This window comes from Pituophis catenifer, unplaced genomic scaffold (genome assembly GCF_029215685.1).
Source record: "Pituophis catenifer annectens isolate HBS135680 unplaced genomic scaffold, rPitCat1.0.hap2 SCAF_9, whole genome shotgun sequence".
Classification (NCBI taxonomy): Eukaryota; Metazoa; Chordata; class Lepidosauria; order Squamata; family Colubridae; genus Pituophis; species Pituophis catenifer.
The window spans coordinates 3,445,004-3,464,050 of NW_027256889.1; the positions used below are offsets into that span (position 1 = coordinate 3,445,004).

The window sequence follows — 19,047 nt, forward strand, 5'->3', positions numbered from 1 at the left end:
GTGAAAACAGCCTTCCCCCGTTTCCTGACTTCCTGTGGGCCCGGAAGACCCAAAAATCAGTTGGCTGACACACACATGTGCGCTGGAGCTGAGCTAGGGCAATGCTTGCGTGCCCACCGATATGGCTCCACGTGCCACCGGTGGCACGCGTGCCATAGGTTCGCCATCACGGCCCTAGAGATTTTGCTTTGTGGGTGTTGCTCGGCACAACGAGGACACTGAACTGGGAAAGGGGGGAGCAGGGCTTCGACCCTTTATTGAGAAGCCCTGATGATCAGACCATCACAGGCATGGCGGATTGAGTAGCTCAGTAGAAAAGGAGGCATGACCGAGGGGCACAGATAATTGGGGGCTTCGTAAGGGGGTCCGGGCAAGCGAAACAAACATCTCTAAGCTGATGCCCTCCTCCAGATCAATGCTCAACCTGCTTCTTCAAAGTCCCTTGAGTTCTCCTCGGCTGGACAGTCCCTCCTCAAAGCTCCAAGGACTGGTTGATGCCTCTCAACTGGAGAGGTCCCATGAAGTTGAACCTCAGCTCAACAGCTGCTCTTTTCCAAGTTTCTGCTAGCCTCCTCGGTCCATTTTTCGGTTTCTTGCAAGCGAACCTGCCACCGTGTCCTCTCGGGTCCAAGAAATGGTCCGTCTCAACTCAACCCAGTTGGGTTGGTTTCCTTCTTCACAAGACCAGGGTATGGGAGTAGGTCTTCATGTCGTAATAATGTCTGCATTCGGTCACCCCCTTCCCTTTCCTACTCCATGGGGAGGCAAGGAACAGGGTGACGGGTGGCTCGTTGAGGGGGTGGGGAGAAAGGGTTAGGTGGGGGCCTTGTTAGAGAGATAGGCAATGAGTGCCACCACGGCACCGATGTAGGTGCAAATGCCAAGGATGATGGACAAGACCGCCAGGGCAAACGTTTGACGGGAGGCGGTCCACGCTCTGGGATAATCGCCTATGGCTGAAGCTTTGTTGGTCTGCAAGGAGTAGGGAGGGGAGAGAGAAAGAAGAACGTCAAGTTAGTGTCCAGATGTTGAGTTCTCCAATAGAAGAGTTGAGTCCAGACGTTGAGTTCTCCAATATAAGAGAATATTTGGATTGGTATTCATTTGTCAGAATATTTGTGGCTCAGGATTGAACCGAGAGGGTCCTTGGTGCTTTCGGAGCTTGGTGGCTTTCTTTGCAGACATTGCATGAGCCAACTAGATAACCTCATCAGTGCTAGAAGGGAGTGAGGTTTGTTTTCTGTTTATAAACCCCGCTGCCTTCTAGCACTGATGAGGTTACCTAGTTGGGTCATGAAATGTCTGAAAGATAACCAAGCTGAAAGAACACTAAGGACCTCCTGCTTCTCCTTCTGCTCCTCCTTCTAGGACTGATGTTGATACCTAGTTTGATAATAAAATGTCTGGAAAAAACCGCCAAACTCGGAGAGCATCAAGAACCCCACAGTTGTCGTCATCATTGTCCTCCTCCTCCTCCTCCTCCTCCTCCTCCTCCTCCTCCTCCTCCTCCTCCTCCTCCTCCTCCTCCTCCTCCTCCTCCTCCTCCTCCTCCCTGCAAACCCCAGTGCCTTCTAGCACTGATAATATTACCTACTTAGGCCATGAAACGTCTGCAAGAAAACCACTAAGCTCAGAGAGCACCAAGGACCTGACAGTTGAGATCCCTATTTTGCAGCTTCCCCTGGGCACTTTGGTCTAGTGGTGAAGGCACCTCAGCTAGAAACCAGGAGACTGTGAGTTCTAGTCCTGCTTTTAGCCATGAAAGCCAGCTGGGTGATCTTTAGCCAATCCCCTCTCTCTCTCTCAGCCCAATCCACCTCACAAGGGTGTTGTTCTGGGGAAAAGAGGAGGAGGACGGTGTGTCGGATATGTTTGACGCCTCGCGTTATTTGTAAAAAAGAAAGAAAAATGGGATGGAAATAAATGAAGAAAATATTTCTGCTGGAGCTTCGTGGAGATATGTGGCCTCCAGGTTTAGCTTTTTTTTTTTTTTTAATTGAAAAAGTTTTTCAAATACAAATTTTTCCCCCTTTTTTCCCCCCTCCTCCCTAACCCCCCCCCTCACCCTCCCTCCCTTCCCCCTGTGGCTTCTCCAAAATAAAACCCAAATTCATAACAGATTATATAATACTTTACCATCCCTTTGCTCCACCCCCATACGCTGACCTTTTCTTTCTAATAATATTATTATATCCCCCTTATACTATACATTTCAAAATAACATTCAACTGTAACATTATATAATAACTCCTAATTTAGCATAATAATATTATTATATCCCCCAGTTTAGCAATTTCTACTCATAATCTACCCTTTTCCAGGTTTAACTTTGATTAGAAGGACCGATCTCTCCCATTTGGTCCCAGTCTGGATGTCCTGTCCACCTCCCGAAGCTCCTCTGTCCTCTCTCTTCCTTCCCGGTCCTTAACACTCACCTTCTGCGACAGGTAGAAGGCAGCAATGCCTAGTGGCCAGAAGCAGCACAGCATGGAGAAAACCGCCAGGCCCAGATAATCCTGAGGCTGCAACATGGAGAAGCTGTTTTCGCTCTCGGTGTCGCTGTCGCTCGAGGAGTCGTTCTGGAGAGGGGTGGGGAGGACACGGATTTTCAGTGAGGACCCCCACGTAACGATGACCTCGTGTAAATGCTGCGTGCGATGACGTCATAGCAATTTGGGTTGATGATGTCATCAGCCACCAAGTCACCCTTTGATGATGTCATCAGCCCAAGTCATCCTTTGATGATGTCACTGATCCCCCAATTCACCCTTTGATGACATCATCAGCCCCAAGTCTCCCTTTGGTGACATCATCAGCCCCCAAGACATCCTTTGATGATGTCATCACCTCCAAGACATCCTTTGATGACATCAAGCCATCCTTTGATGATGTCATCAGTCCCAAGCCATCCTTTGATGACATTATCAGCCCCCAAGTCACCCTTTGATGACATCATCAGCCCCGAGTCATCCTTTGGGATTCGCAGCAAAGGCTTGGTCAATAAAACAAGTTGCTGCTCCACTCGTTTTAAAGAACACTTTCATTTCCAAAAGCAATTTGTGAGCATAATTTGGAACATGACCCAGGAAAGGGGGCTGCCCCAAAGAAGAGGACAGAGTGTCAAGCTATTCTCCAAAGCCCCTGAAGGCAGGACAAGAAGCAACGGATGGAAACGAATCAAGGAGAGAAGCAACCTAGAACTAAGGAGAAATTTCCTGATGGTGAAACAATTTAGAAGAGAAGAGAAGAGAAGAGAAGAGAAGAGATAAAGAAAATAGAGAATAGAACAAAGAGAATAGAATAGAATTAGAGTAGAATAGAATAGAATAGAATAGAATAGAATAGAATAGAATAGAATAGAATAGAATAGAATAGAATATAGAAAATACAGAATAGAATATATAGAATAGAATATAGAAAATAATATAGAGAAGAGAAGAGATAGAGAAAATAGAGAATAGAACATAGAGAATAGAATAGAATAGAGTAGAATAGAATAGAGTAGAATAGAATAGAATAGAATAGAATATAGAAAATATAGAATAGAATATATAGAATAGAATATAGAAAAGAATATAGAGAAGAGGAGAGATAGAGAAAATAGAGAATAGAACATAGAGAATAGAATAGAATAGAATAGAATAGAATAGAATAGAATAGAATAGAATAGAATAGAATAGAATAGAATAGAATAAGAGTTGGAAGGGACCTTGGAGATCTTCTAGTCCAACCCCCTGCTCAACCAGGAAACCTTGTACCATTTCAGACAAATGGCTGTCCAATCTCTTCTTAAAAACTTCCAGCGTTGGAGACTTCACAACTTCTGGAGGCAAGTTGTTCATGAATCAATTCATCAACAGAAGAACTTGCCTCCAGATGTTGTGGATTTTTTTCACTCAACAACATAAATTTTGGGCTCAATTTCAGTCGTACATTGAGGACTACCTTTATTACTTTATACTATAAACTAATTTTTAAAAATGACTGGGGTGGGGAAAGAAAAGAAATATTACTGCAATACTCCTGTGAACCAGAGCCCCGTTTCCCCTCTCCTCCCCTTCTGGCCTGCCCCTCTTGTCGAGGGAGAGGGTTTGACGCCTCAGTTTCCCTTTTGCGCAAAGAATCGAATAAGGGCACAGAACCCACTTAAGCAAAACGGCCCTCCCCTCTCCAAACTGGAAGCCAGATAACTTGAAAAGCCGAGCCAAAATACTTTTCACCAATGCTACTCCCTCGAACCGAAGTAGGTCAGCCTCGCAAAATATCACCGAGATAACAAAGCCGCCTGAATAAATGGCTTTTCATCAGAGCGATTCGGCATTAATAAAATTAAAATTAAAATTAGGACCCACCGAAACATTGGTCGTTTGCACAGGAAGGGGGATTGCTCGGAAAACCTGTCAGATGACTATGCGCAAAAATGAAAGGAGGCTTTGATTCCTGCTATAGACGAATGGCTGCAGAAGTTCATGGGAGTTCGCTGAAAGGGCAAGATTGACTATGGCCGTGGGGAGTTGGATGTGGGGAGCTGGCTGTGGAGAGTTGGCCATGGGAAGTTGACCGTGGGGAGTTGGCCATGGAGTTGGCCATGGGGAGTTGGCTATGGGGAGTTGGCCATGGGAAGTTGGCCATGGGAAGTTGGCCAAGGGGAGTTGGCCATGGGGAGTTGGCCATGGGAAGTTGGCCATGGAGAGTTGGTCATGGAGAGTTGGCCATGGGAAGTTGGCCATGGGAAGTTGGCCATGGAGAGTTGGTCATGGAGAGTTGGCCATGGGAAGTTGGCCATGGAGAGTTGGCCATGGGGAGTTGGCCATGGGAAGTTGGCCGTGGGGAGTTAGCCATGGGGAATTGGCCATGGGGAGTTGGCCATGGTAGAGTTGTCCATGCTGAATTGTCATAGACCCGTCTCCCTCCCAGCTCCTACCTCCACCTCGGGCAGCTCCATGTCCCCCACCTCGTAGCAAACCGTGTGAATATCCGTCTCGAGGGCGATCTTGCGTGGCAGTTCGCCCGCTGCTTTGCTGTCCCCGAAGGCAGTTTCGATATAATCTTTCTTCCTCCAGTTTTGGGGGTTGCTGCATTTCCACAGTTCTGGGTAGAGCTTCGATTCAGGAAGGTTGGAGGAGGGGACGATGGTCCTGGACAGGCTGCGGGGATTCAGGAGCTGCTTGGGAAGAAGATCAGTGCCAGGGGAGAGCCAGGAGAGGTTGGATGGCATGCGGTGGGACAGCAATCCAGAGGGATCCTGGGGACTGGCCCAGCTGAGCATCCCTCCAGGGAGCAGGGTTTTGCTCGGGGGGTTTCCCAGGAGCGGATGTTGTAGTTCGTGGATATTCTCCATTGTGTGGGGGAAATTCTGGGTGCTTCTTGCTTAAGTGGTCCTCCTCGCCCTTCGGTTACCTGGAAAAGCAATTTGAAAGAGACATCCGTTGCAAAGGGCCAACCTTCCCCAATCTGGCATCCTCTGGAAGCACCGGGACTACAGCTCCCAGAATTCCTAGCCGGTACAGCTATAACTGACTTATTTCACTTATAGAAGGTGCTGGCCTAGAAACTAGGAGACAGGGAGTTCCAGTCCTGCTGTACTCGTGAAAGCCAGCTGGGTGACTTTCGGTCAATCACCAGGAGACAGTGAGTTGTAGTTCCATCTTGGGCATGAAAGCCCAAAGGGTGACTTTGGGTCAATCACCAGGAGACGGTGAGTTCTAGTCCTGCCTTAGGCATGAAAGCCGGCTGGGTGACTTTCGATCAATCACCAGGAGATGGTGAGTTCTAGTTCCATTTTGGGTATAAAAGCCAGCTAGTTAACTTTGGATGAAACACCAGTAAACGGTGCGTTCCACCTTAGCCATAAAAACCATCTGGGTGACTTTGGACTAGTCCCTCAGTCCAACTCACCTCAAAGGGAGAGTATTATCCATATTCATCCTCTTGATTTATAGCAGTAATTCTGCGAGTCGCAGTGTAGGAAGTTAGCACCCACCCCTCTCCTAGAAGAATGAAATATTCTAGGAAATATTTAAAAGGCAAAATATTATATTTCCCTGGATGAGAAATGGAGAAACATGTTTTTTGAGGCAGGAAGCAGACTCACTCTTAATAGCTCCCACGCTCCTCAATAGCCCACAGCAGATGTCAGCACTTAAACGATAAAAAGATAGCTAGGTCTATTCATAAACAAATGCCCTCATCCAAGATTCAAAAAAGATAGGATTAGCCCTCTACCTATCTAGCAACAGAAGTCACCACATGGCACCTGGAGAGATTGCATCACCTAGCAAGGCTCAACTAAGCCTGGGACACAGACAACCTACAAAGGTACCCCTGCATGGCCCCATGGGAGTCTGACACCCAATCAGAATACAAGCTCAAACTCAAAGTCCATCAGAGGGTATAAATATCTCTCTCTCTCTCTCTCTCTCTCTCTCTCTCTCTCTCTCTCTCTCTCTCTCTCTCTCCTCTCCCTCTCCCTCTCTCTCCCTCTCTCTCTCTCTCTCTCTCACCCATGTGCTTTTTTTGCCCAGGACCTTAAAACCATGTGGTCCTATCCACCATTAAACCATCGTTCCAAGCAGCCTCCGTATTTCCAGTGTCTTTCTCCCCGCTTGGAACTGAACCCAGATGGACATTTCTTCCAACAGCAGCCAGCAGGGAGTTCTGGGAATTATATATATATATATCGGGCTCCGTTTGTTGCAACACGTCGTAGCCATCCATAAACAACACCGAGTCCCCCGAGTTTCGATTTTCTATTTTGCTATTTCAGAGGCAAGCTAAGCTTCTGCGAAGGCGAAAAGGGATCTAATCTCCATAAGAAAGAATTTTTTCCCCTTTCTCTCTCTCTCTCTTCTGCTTTGCAACTGATACACTCATCCGCCCCCCCCAGGAGAGGAGATGATTCACTTCCCATTAAAGAAATCTCTTAACCCCCCCTTCCATCTACAGAGACCCCTCTCCCTTTGATTGATCTCCCCCTGCCCAGCTTCTCCGTCACAAGGCCTATCAGATTCCCCCTCTTGTGGTTGGTCTTGTGAATCCTTAAAACCCTGCACCACAACTGACTCTACCGGAGAAAAGACCAGCCAGGATGGGAGATGCTGCTCGGAGATTATTGTCCAAGTGAGGACGTGGCAGTGAGTGTAAATGGGTTTGCGTGGGTGTGTAACAAGACCCCCTTGCAAACACAAAAGGCCCAGGAAAATCTCTCTTGCCTTTTGCACCCAAATCACGGACAAGAGTTGCTGCTGGTGAGGGTTGGGGGAGCTGCTTTCCACCCACCTCCAGCTCCTCTTCTTCCCGGGAAGGAAAATGCAGCTTTGCTGATCGAAGAATTTGTGGGGAAACTAAGAAGTCTTCGAAGGTCCTGCCAGCAAAAATAAAAGCTTCTCCCCCCCTCCCCAATATTCCAGTGGGTTCAACTGGTGAATGCTTATATTGAGAAATGAATTTAGGGGACTGGAGGCTAAAACATATGAAGAACGGTTGCAGGAACTGGGTATGTCTAGTCTGATGAAAAGAAGGACTAAGGGAGACATGATAACAGTCTTCCGATATCTCAGGGGCTGCCCCAAAGAAGAGGGAGTCAAGCTAGTCTCCAAAGCATCTGAGGCAGTGGTGGGTTTCAAATTTTTTTATTACCGATTCTGTAGGTGTGGCTTGGGGGGGCGTGGCATGGGAAGGATACTGTAAAATCTCCATTCCCTCCCCAATCCAGGGGAAGGTTATTGCAAAATCTCAATTTTCCTCCCGATCAGAGGCAGAGAATAGATGGGGTAGGGGCAACAGTCAGAATTTTTACTACCGGTTCTCTGAATTGCTCAAAATTTCCGCTACTGGTTCTCCAGAACTTGGTCAGAACCTGCTGAAACCCACCTCTGATTCTGAGGGCAGGACAAGAAGCAACGGGTGGAAATTAACCAAGGAGAGAAGCAACCTAGAACTAAGGAGAAATTTCCTGACAGTGAGGACAATTAACCAGTGGAACAACTTGCCACCAGAAGTTGTGAATGCTCCAACACTGGATGCTTTTAAGAAGATGTTGGATAACCATTTTATCTGAAGTGGTGTAGGGTTTCCCTGCCTGGGCAGGGGGTTGGACTAGAAGACCTCTAAGGTCCCTTCCAACTCTTGTTATTTTGCTATTCTGACTTTTCCGCCTAATTCACCAAGGGGGAGGCTGGCGTGTGTATTTTTTGTGTGTGGTGTGTGTGTGTGTGCTGGCAGTACAGTATTTAATCATGCCTGCCTTGTGTTTGACTTGCACAGATGATGGTTTAATTGCAACTGACAAGTTGGGGGTGGGTGGAGATTGCGTCATTCCCTTTGCCTGCAGTGGTGGGAGCGATAGAGATGGACAGAACAACTTGTAGGGATGGGCTCTCCTTTAGCAAGCCATTATGGCTTGTAACTCAACCGTGCATGTAGGCAGTCAGGCCAGGATCTCATTAAGTCTCGATGCTCTTCAACCGAATTGCCCTTTTAAAAACAGCGCTTAAATTGCGGCATGTTTGAAGTGTGGAGTTACGAATTTTAGGGAAAGGAGGCCCCCATTTGCCTAAATTGTGATTTGAGGGCGAGGATCTAACCTCTGAGCCTGCGCAGAGTATCTTGAGGGCTGACGAACTGCAGACGCTTATGCATCAGGGGTGAGTTCTACTTACCTTTACTACTGGTTCACAACGGTTATAACGTCCATTATAAATCGGTGTTTATAAATTATAAATCCATTATAAATCAGGTAAATCAGTGTTTCACAACCTCAGGAACTTTAAGATGGATGGACTTCAAACTCTTCAGAATTCCCCAGCCAGCAATCTGGGAAAGGGTTCCCCTTTATATTTGTAGATGACCATGGTGGTATCATGGCTTCTTGAAAATCAGTTTGGTCTAGTAGTTAAGGCACCAGACTAGGAAGCAGGAGACTGTGAGTTCTAGTCCCACATTAGGCATGAGAGCCGGATGGATAACTTTGGGCCAATCACCAGGAGACAGTGAATTCTAGATCTGCCTTAGGCCTGAAAGCTAGTTAGGTGAATTTGAGCCAATCACCAGGAGACGGTGAGTTCTAGTCCCACCTTAGACCTGAAAGCCTACTGGGTGACTTTGGGCCAATCACCAGGAGACGGTGAATTCTAGATCTGCCTTAGGCATGAAAGCTAGTTGGGTGACTTTGAGCCAATCACCAGGAGACGGTGAGTTCTAGTCCCACCTTAGACCTGAAAGCCTACTGGGTGACTTTGGGCCAATCACCAGGAGACGGTGAGTTCTAGTCCCATCTTAGACCTGAACGCCTACTGGGTGACTTTGGGCCAATCACCAGGAGACAGTGAGTTCTAGTCCCACCTTAGACCTGAAAGCCTACTGGGTGACTTTGGGCCAATCACCAGGAGACAGTGAGTTCTAGTCCCACCTTAGACCTGAAAGCCTACTGGGTGACTTTGGGCCAATCACCAGGAGACGGTGAATTCTAGATCTGCCTTAGACCTGAAAGCCTACTGGGTGACTTTGGGCCAATCACCAGGAGACGGTGAATTCTAGATCTGCCTTAGGCATGAAAGCTAGTTGGGTGACTTTGAGCCAATCACCAGGAGACGGTGAGTTCTAGTCCCGCCTTAGGCACAAAAGCCAACCGGATGAATTCAGATCAGTCCCCCCCTCTCTCTCTCAGTCCAACCTACCTCACAGGGATGTTGTTGTGGACCAGACGGAAAGGTGTATCGCATATGTTTGCTGCCTTGAGTTATTTCTAATAACAATAAAGGCAGGATGCCAATGAATAAATAAATCTAAATTTAAAAAGTGAGCTCTGGGCTTTGTTCTCTCAAACAGGCTGCTGAGAATGCTAGCATACAGCCAATACCAGGGGCGAGAAAGAGACCGGATTCGAGAATTTAATGAGCCCCAACTGAGCCTCTTGCTAACAGAAGTTACAAACAGTTTGCATTAAGTCATTTCAAAGTGCTTATCTCGAGCCGGTAAATGAGATGGAAAATGTGAAGCCAAATGGCTTTTTTTTTTTTTTTTGCAGAATTAACACTGAGTAGTGCAATTTATCGATTAGCAAGCTCTTTTGTTTCCCTCCGGTTTTTGTAGGTATTCTGGCTACTGATCATCTTAAGGAATGAGTTATTTTTCCTGTCCCCAGACCCCCCCCCCCCTTTGCTCCTTTTAATTATCTCCGGCTCAACCGTTTTGGCCCTAATTCCTATGCTTTATGTTCCTCGTACGAGTTCCTTCCTTTGATTTTGTTTTTCCTCAATCAAGAACGGATTGATTCCCTTGCAGCAAAAGAGCTGCGGGATGTATGGGGAGGGAGACTGTCTTTTTTTAAACAAAGGAAGGGGGGAGGAAGCCCAGAAATTATTAAATCAATCTAGCATCAGAGACAACGAAGTGGGGGACCCACATACTCACATGCTTAACCTTTGGTTAAGCACTAAAGGACAGCTGTGTGAAAAACGAGAAAAGAGCACACTTGAAAGAACGACGCCAAAAAATACACACCCGGGCATCACAAGATCTCAGTCCTTCTTGGCCGCATTCGCACTGACACACAGATCCTGCAGTGCACCATCAGGTTGCCAAAATACCGCGACCAACTTCCTGCAATCTGGTGCTCTCCAGCTGTTCAAAACTCCAAGTCCCAGAATTCCTCTGAAGTCAGGGGGATTCTGGAAATTTAAACCAAGGGTGGGGAACTACAGTTGTGGTTCCCCAAAGCAGGGGAGTCCAACCTTGGCAACTTTAAGAGCTGTGGACTTCAATTCCCAGAATTCCCCAGCCAGCTTGGGAACTTTAAGGCCTGCGGACTTCAATTCCCAGAATTCCCCAGCCATCTTGGCAACTTTAAGAGCTGTGGACTTCAATTCCCAGAATTCCCCAGCCATCTTGGCAACTTTAAGAGCTGTGGACTTCAATTCCCAGAATTCCCCAGCCAGCTTGGGAACTTTAAGGCCTGTGGACTTCAATTCCCAGAATTCCCCAGCCAGCTTGGGAACTTTAAGGCCTGTGGACTTCAATTCCCAGAATTCCCCAGCCAGCTTGGGAACTTTAAGGCCTGTGGACTTCAATTCCCAGAATTCCCCAGCCAGCTTGGGACCGGCAAATACCACCTCTGGCTGGCCCCAGAGTGGGGTGGGAATGGAGATTTTGCAATATCCTTTCCCCTGGAGTGGAGTGGGAATGGAGATTTTGCAGTATCCTTCCCCTGCCACGCCCACCAAGCCACGCCCACAGAACCGGTAGTAAAACAATTTGGATTTCACCACTGATGTGCGGCCACCGCCCGCCAATGAGCTGGTCTTCAGGTCTCTGCTGTGCATGCATAGGGCATACGTGGGGAGGCATGTGTGCATGCACGGGGGCGGGGTGCACGCAGGGGGCGAGGCACATGCACAGGAGGCCACGCGCGCACTGCATTTTGGGGTTCGGGCGTGCGCTTTGGGCACTCGGTCCGGAAAAGTTTAGCCATCACTGGTCTAACTATACTAAAATTACAATCCATTATAGGCTAACCATGATACCCACTGCTGGTCCCCAAAACAAGGACAGATATATTTACTGTCGCAATCAAATCCTGGCCATCACTGCTCCCCCCCCCCACAAAGCCAAAATCCAGTTAAATTAAAATTCAACTTTCTCAGTACAAGCTGTGCAACTTTGTTCCTGTGGGACTCCTAGAGGGCTTTAAATTATAGCACAGGGGAAGGGAGAGAAAAAAAGGAATTAACAGCCAGCTTGGATCTGGAGTAGTTCCTGGAGAATGTTCATTTTAGCTTCGCTTCCGTGCAAAGCCCTGGCCAAGGAAACAACACCTCAACGCTTTGGAAAAATCTTTTCCTTCGGCTTGGCCTGAACGCTGGGAGAAGAAGCACAAAACATAGAATAATAATGGAAGGGACCTTGGAGATCTTCTAGTCCAACCCTTTGCTTGAGCAGTAAAGCTTATAGCATTCTGAACAAATGGCTGATGGAGCAGCCGAGTTGTGGATGCTCCATTGCTGCAGGCTTTTTTACTTATTTTAAATTTGATTTATATGCCGCCCTTCTCCGGAGACTCAGGGCGGCTTACAATGCGCTCAGCAATAGCCTTCATCCTTTTGTATATTTATACAAAGTCAGCTTATTGCCCCCACAAACTGGGTCCTCATTTCACCTACCTTAGAAAGGATGGAAGGCTGAGTCAACCTTGAGCCTGGCGAGATTCGAACCTGCAGTAATTGCAGGCAGCTGGTGTTAAATTACAGTGTCTTGTCTGCTTTCAAAAAGAGATGGGACAACCATATGGTATTAGGGTCTCCTGTTCGAGCAAGAGGTTGGAATAGAAGACCGCCAAAGTTCCTTCCAACCCTTATTATTCTATGTTCTAAGTTGTTCCACTGATTAATTGTTCCAACTGTCAGGAAATTTCTCCTTAGTTCTAAGTTGCTTCTCTCCTTGATTAGTTTCCATCCGTGGCTTCTTGTCCTGCCCTCCGGTGCTTTGGAGAATAAGTTGACCCCCTCTTCTTTATGGCAACCCCTGAGATATTGGGACACTGTTATCCTCTCACCCCTGGTCCTTCTTTTCATTAAATCAGACCTACCCTAAAATAAAATAATGAATGAATGAATGAATAAAATAAAATAATAAATGAATGAATAAATAAAATAAAATAATAAATGAATGAATAAATAAAATAAAATAAAATAAAAAAATAAGTACAATAAAATAAGCACAATAAAATAAAATAAGTACAATAAAATAAAATAAGTACAATGAAATAAAATGAAAGCAAGCTATTCCATTGGTCGACTGTTCTCACCATTAGGAAATTTAAGAGCCTTGGTGGCGCAGCAGACTAAAGTGCTGTTAAGTAGCACCAGCTGCCTGCAATGACTGCGAGTTCAAATCTCACCAGGCTCAAGGTTGACTCAGCCTTCCATCCTTTCGAGGTAGATAAAATGAGGACCCGGATTGTGGGGGCAATAAGCTGACTTTGTATAAAAAAAGAACACCGCTTGGGGGGGGCGAAAGCCCTACTAAGCAGGTAGATGGATGGATGGATGGATGGATGGATGGATGGATGGATGGATATGCGTAGATGATGGATACATACCCTGTTTCCCCCCAAATAAGACATCCCCTGATAATAAGCCCAATCGGACTTTTGAGTGCATGGCAATAAGGCCAAGCGCTTATTTCAGGGTTCAAAAAAATGTAAGATGGTCTTATTTTCGGGGAAACACGGTAGGTAGGTAGGTAGGTAGGTAAAGAGAGAAATCGAGATGATAGATAGGTAGGGAGAGAGAGAGAGAGACAGGCAGGCAGGCAGGCAGATGATGGATGGATGGATAGATGGATGGATGGATGGATAGATAGATATGCATAGATGATAGATAGATAGATGGATGGATGATAGATAGATAGAAAAATTACTTTGCCTAGCCAAGCTCTCTGGGAATATCCGTGGGGGTGAGCAGAAACCATCTGCTCTCCAGCAAAATCTGATTCAATAACCTCCCCTGCTTTTTACTGTCTGGGGGGGGGGCCTTCAGAAGTGTGTGTCTGCGTGTGTGTTTTTCTGTGTTGGGGCTGTGTGTGTGTGTGTGTGTGTGTGTGTGTGTGTCTGTATGTAAAGCACCTATCAAGCCACGGCCACCTGGCGACGGGGCTACAGGTAGCTGAGCCACCGGAGGAGGCACAGGCCGTAAGTTGACTTCTTAAGAGGCCCAGAAAGGAGGAGGGTGAGCGGAATTTGTGAGTCATCAGAAAATCATTTCCTGGGAGAATTAAGCCGAATTGTGGAGTGTTTTGTTTCCCCCCCCCCCCCGCCATCTCTTCATCGCCAGCAATTTCTCCAAGGCATTATTATTATTATTATTATTATTATTATTATTATTATTATTATTATTATTATTATTATTCTTTCTTCTTCCCCACTTCCCTGCAGCATCGCTAATTGCGCTTACGTATTCAGCGGATTTTTTTCCTCCCGCTTTTCAGAGTACGGCAGCTATTTCACAGAAGTAAAAATAGGACAAAAACCTCTTGGCTTCGTGCCAAAAACACGCCGGGGTATTTGTTGGGTTGTTAAAACCTCCCCCACCGCCTGTCCCCCCCCCTCCCCTCCCTTAACACCTGTCGCTATCTAGAGAAAGAGAGCTTGTGGGTCCATCAAACCGGATGCGAGGATCAACTTCCAAAGCAAGTCATTTGCTAACCGGAATATCAAACCAGGATAGATCTGAGAATAGCAGTTTGGGGCGTCGCGTGGCAAGCAATGTAGGCTTGTCTGAATCAAATGTTTTCAGGGCAGCCTAGCCGGCCTGCGTTGGGTCACAAATTTGTTTGGCGTAGCCGGAACCAAACTCTCCTCCACCCCCATTCACACGAAGGTACTTCTCCCTCGGCACAAGAGGTTGTGTGAAAACGTTAAGAGTGTGAAAGATAGTTGTCATTTGCTCAGGGGCAAAAAAATAATAAAATAAAACAACCCAAAGTCAATCCTAGCACCGACGTAACACGAAAGAAGAAATTTTAAATGTTTTAATTGGTTTGTATTTTTAATTTGGGGCCAAATTTATATATATTTTAATTGTTTTTTAATATTTGTATTTTATGTTTTTTAATTCTGGCTGTACACCGCCCTGAGTCCTCAGGGAGAAGGGCGGTATATAAATTTAAAATAAATAAACTCAGATTTATGTCAGGAACAGAGTTGGAAGGGATCTTCGAGGTCATCTAGTCCAACCCCCAGCTCAGGCAAGAGGCCTGTACTTAGGGATTCGAACCGCCAACTTTTATTTATTATTTATTATTTGTTTTATTAGTTTGATTTATATGCCGCCCTTCTCCGGAGACTCAGGGCGGCTGACAGTGCCTTTAAGCAATAGCCTTCATACTTTTGTATATACCTGCTTAGTAGGGCTTTTGCACACCCCCCCCCAGCGGTGTTCTATTTTATACAAAGTCAGCTTGTTGCCCCCACAAACCAGGTCCTCATTTTACCTACCTCGGAAGGATGGAAGGCTGAGTCAACCTTGAGCCTGGTGAGAATTGAACTCGCAGTAATTGCAGGCAGCTGGCAGCTAAATATTACTTTAACAGTAGTTTAGTCCACTGTACCACCAAGGCATTTCTGAGCGACAAGCTCAGTGTCTTAGCCACTGAGCCACCTAGTCATGTTGACAGGGCTAGGAATGGGGCAGCTCAGTTAGACCTCGTTTCTGACTAGCATCAGTTAGACCTCGTTTCTGACTAGGAATGCTGGCTTAAAATGATAACACTAGTCACTAGTTGTTGCAATGGGTTGATTTTGCAGGCCGTACAGATTTCATTTAGGTTAGTTTGGGATATGATTGGAGGGGTTTTAAAAAAAACAAAAAAGTTAAGTTTGAGATGTTTTCTCCTTAAGCAGCTCCCTCCCCCCCCCCCATGCACCGTTGGTGAACAGCATTAGTGCCAAAGGAGGAAAAAAACAGTCACAAACATACATTTAAACTTTATAAATATTGCAAAAACAAACAAACACAAGTCTTAAAATGAGATAGCCTTTTTCTGATCACTCTGGCGATTAAAACAACCTCTTGAAATTCCTTATGGCCAACGGCATCTCTGGGCAAAAAGGGAGTTGCAATCCAAGCCGGAGCAGGGAAAGGATAAAAGCCGAGTCGGAGGGAACCTTAGAGGTTATCTAGTCCAACCCCTGCTCCGGGCAGGATTCGACAAATGGCCCATTCAGCCTCTCCACCGAAGGTCTCCATTGAAGAAGACCTCGCCTTATCCAGTGGCAGCCTGTTCCGCCGGCTGGCTGTTCATCGGTTTAGGGTTAAAAGACCTTCCGACGGAAACCCCTTGCCATTTCTTGGTGGCAAGAATTGGCAAGAAGCCTTGGTGGCGCAGCAGACTAAAGCACTGTTAAGTAGCACCAGCTGCTTGCAAATACTGCAAGTTCAAATCTCACCAGGCTCCAGGTTGACTCAGCCTTCCATCCTTTCGAGGTAGGTAAAATGAGGACCCGGATTGTGGGGGCAATAAGCTGACTTTGTATAAAAAAGAACACCGCTCGGGGGGGGGGGGGGTGAAAGCCCTACTAAGCAGGTATATACAAAAGTATGATGGTTATTGCTTAATGCATTGTAAGCCGCCCTGAGTCTCGGGAAAAAGGTGGCATATAAATGGAACCAATAAATAAATAAATAAATAAATTCTAAGAATGGGGTGGGGGGTTTGTGTGAAATGGGGCTGGCTGTAATGAGCATAGGTAGAGGATATGAAAAGCCCAAGAGAAATGGGCTTTTGGGTCATTTTAGGGAAGGAAACTGAGGGGGGGGTATCACTTTCCCCTTCCCCAAAAACTGGTCCATGCTGGGTCAGAGAGACTACAGAGTCCCTGCTGGTCCTCAGTTCTCCAGGACTCCCCAAGCTGCTCATCTTCATCAACCCAGAAGAATCCTTGCTTGTGATCCTCCACGGATCACCACCCAAAGGGGGAGTGGAATAGATGACCTCAGTATACCCCTGCCTGCTCCCTTAGCTTAATATGGGGCCATCCCAGAGCCTTCTTGCTCCAAGAAGATCCCAAGTGTGGGTTCCTTCCCCCAGGGAAGAAGCCAAGTCCAAGAATTTGGGGAAACGGGGAGAGAGACCCCCGTCTCCCATCCTCCTCAGCCCCCCATCCTTCTGAGCCCCCCCATCTGCTTGGAGAGTGTCAAAATCTCCCGAGGTAGCAAAGACGCGGCTTGGCGGCTCTGCTTTGACCGGCCAGCCTAGCGGTCAGCGGGTTTCGGGGTGGGCTAATTGGGGAGGGGGTCTCTGGTGACAAAAGGGGTGGGGGACACGAGGTGGACGGAGGGCATCCAAACCGATCCCGGAGCGTTTCCCCACAGACCCGCCAAGACGCGCAAAACTCACCGCGGTCTCCCTCTCCTGCCCGCTCCAGCCGGAGTTCCACGCGCGGTTGCTAACCCGGGTTTAGCGGAACCGCGTGGCTGCGTTTTCGCTCCAGCCGGCCAGCATTCACACAACCCACCCGCCTCCTCGGGACAAACGGCGGAGCTTGGTCCACTCCGCGCCCGACGGAGCCCCCGTGGCGACTTTCCCACCAGGGAGGGAGGCGGTGACGGAGGAACCCCCGAGTCAAGGTGGGTGGGAGGGGGGGATCCCGGGGAACGTGTGAATGGAGAGAGGGAATCGAGCAAAGGAGAGAAACCGCTTCCCTCTTCTTTCTCGGGATGGGGGGGGGGGGTCACGACAGGAAGGGATCCAGGCGGATCCACTCGTGAGCCACCCGGGGCTTCTGCTTCCTTGGGGGTGGGGAGAGAGGAAAGGATCCAAATGGATCCACTCGTGAGCCACCCGGGGCTTCTGCTTTCTTGGAGGTGGGGAGAGAGGAAAGAATCCAAATGGATCCATTCGTGATCGCCTGGGGCTTCTGCTTTCTTGTGTGTGGGGGAGGAGAGGAAAGGATCCGAACGGATCCACTCGTGAGCCTCCCGGGGCTTCGTCTCGCTGCTGTGGCCGCCGGAGAGCGCGAGAGAGACCCCCGATCGTGCGAAGCGGAGTTTGGAAACGCCGGGAAGACGCGGCGCGTGGGAGATCATCAGCTCCGGGAACGGCTGGGGAGCCTGGGCGTTGTAGTCGGCTGGCGGGGGAGCCTGGGCGTTGTAGTCCGAGGGCGCCAGGAAAGGGGGGTCGCACGCAGGGGGCTTGTAACCCGGGCTGAGCCTGGGGGGAGGAGGGGGGAGGCACTCACCGCTTAGTTGCCGGCGGCGTCCAGGTGTGGCCAGGTAAGTCTTCGCTTGTCCGCCTGCGGGGCAGCGGGCTCCATCTCCCTCGGCTCGGAGGGGGGGTCGGCAGCTGCGTGGAGAGACCCCCCCCCCACCTCCAGCCTGCTGCTGGCGGGGAAGGAGGACGCCGTGGCGGGAGGAGGGGGGGGAGGCGGCGGCGGGGGTCTCTCCCCTCCCTCCCTCCCTTCCCTCTCTGCGCCCAGCCAGCGGCCAGGTGTGTGGAGGGGGGTCCCTCGCCCTCTTCGGCCAAGCACCCACCACCACCGCCTTCCTTTCCGGCAACCTGGCGCCCGCGGCTCAGATGCGCGTGGGGAGGGAAGGGGGGAGGAGGAGGGAGGGAGGGTGGAGCCTCCCCTCCCCCCAAGATCTGGGGCGGGCAAGGGTCGTGGGTGGGGGGGGGGGGGAAAGAAAGGCTCGCTCGGCTCCGAGCCAGGAAGGGAGGCACAACGACGGAGTCGCTTTTCCCAGCCTTTCTTTGCGGCCCCTCCCTTTCTTGGGGGGGGGGGAGGAGAAGTCTGTTTGCCTGCGATAAGCAACCTGGGGATGGATCCCTACCCGAGGATGGAAAGGGAGGGAGAGTAGAGACGCCTCCCCCCCCCCCCACACCTCTAACCAGACTTCGTTGCCCCCTTCCAGGCTTCTCGACCCGAAGGGATCTTTTTTTTTTTTTAAATTTGATTTATATGCCGCCCTTCTCCAGAAACTCAGGGGGGCTTACAATGCGTTAAGCAATAGCCTTCATCCTTTTGTATATTTATACAAAGTCAGCTTATTGCCCCCACAAACTGGGTCCTCATTTCACCTACCTTAGAAAGGATGGAAGGCTCAGTCAACCTTGAGCCTGGTGAGATTCGAACCTGCAGTAATTGTAGGCAGCTGTGTTAATAACAGGGTGCACTAAACCCCTGTACTATCAAGGCTCTTTGCCCAAGGATCCTTGCCCAGTTTAGCTGGGATCGAGCAGGAGCGATCCACCCCGGGTGAGGTTTCTTAAACTAGGGCAGACGTGGGAAATGAAGCGCCGGATCCTTTCGACCCCTTTTTCCCACCCCCTTCCCCCTCCCCCCAAACCCTCGCCCTTCCCTCGCAGGCTCCGAGTCAAAACGGGGACCGATTCCCATGTTCCTTCGACCCGCTTGGGAAAAGTCTAGGAAAAAAGGCGGAGGTGGGGTAGGGATGTGTGTATGTTGAGGGGTTAAATAAACCCCTTGCAATCCCGGCATCGGGGAGGCTTGGGCTGGCCTACGCATTTCAAACCGTAGGAGGGGAAAGGAGACCA

At 48.6% G+C, this 19,047-nt stretch overlaps 1 protein-coding gene across 1 annotated transcript; it reads right to left on the reverse strand.

Annotated features, from left to right (window-relative positions):
* Nucleotides 1-298: 298 nt before the first annotated feature.
* TMEM91 (transmembrane protein 91) lies at nucleotides 299-17,816 on the reverse strand. Its single transcript, XM_070949870.1, has 4 exons — nucleotides 17,735-17,816; nucleotides 4,925-5,400; nucleotides 2,436-2,579; nucleotides 299-972 (listed from the first exon to the last, which is right to left on the reverse strand). Exons 2-4 carry the CDS (start codon nucleotides 5,339-5,341, stop codon nucleotides 814-816), a joined length of 720 nt encoding a protein of 239 aa, XP_070805971.1. The 5' UTR covers nucleotides 5,342-5,400; nucleotides 17,735-17,816; the 3' UTR covers nucleotides 299-813.
* Between the last annotated feature and the right edge of the window lie 1,231 nt (nucleotides 17,817-19,047).

Coding starts and splice junctions, on each gene's coding strand:
- TMEM91 (XM_070949870.1), bottom strand. CDS start 5,341: ATGGAGAATATCCACGAACTACAACATCCGCTCCTGGGAAACCCCCCG. Junction 2,580..4,924: donor TGGAGCTGCCCGAGGTGGAG/GTAGGAGCTGGG, acceptor ACCCCTCTCCAG/AACGACTCCTCGAGCGACAG. Junction 973..2,435: donor CCTTCTACCTGTCGCAGAAG/GTGAGTGTTAAG, acceptor TACTCCTTGCAG/ACCAACAAAGCTTCAGCCAT.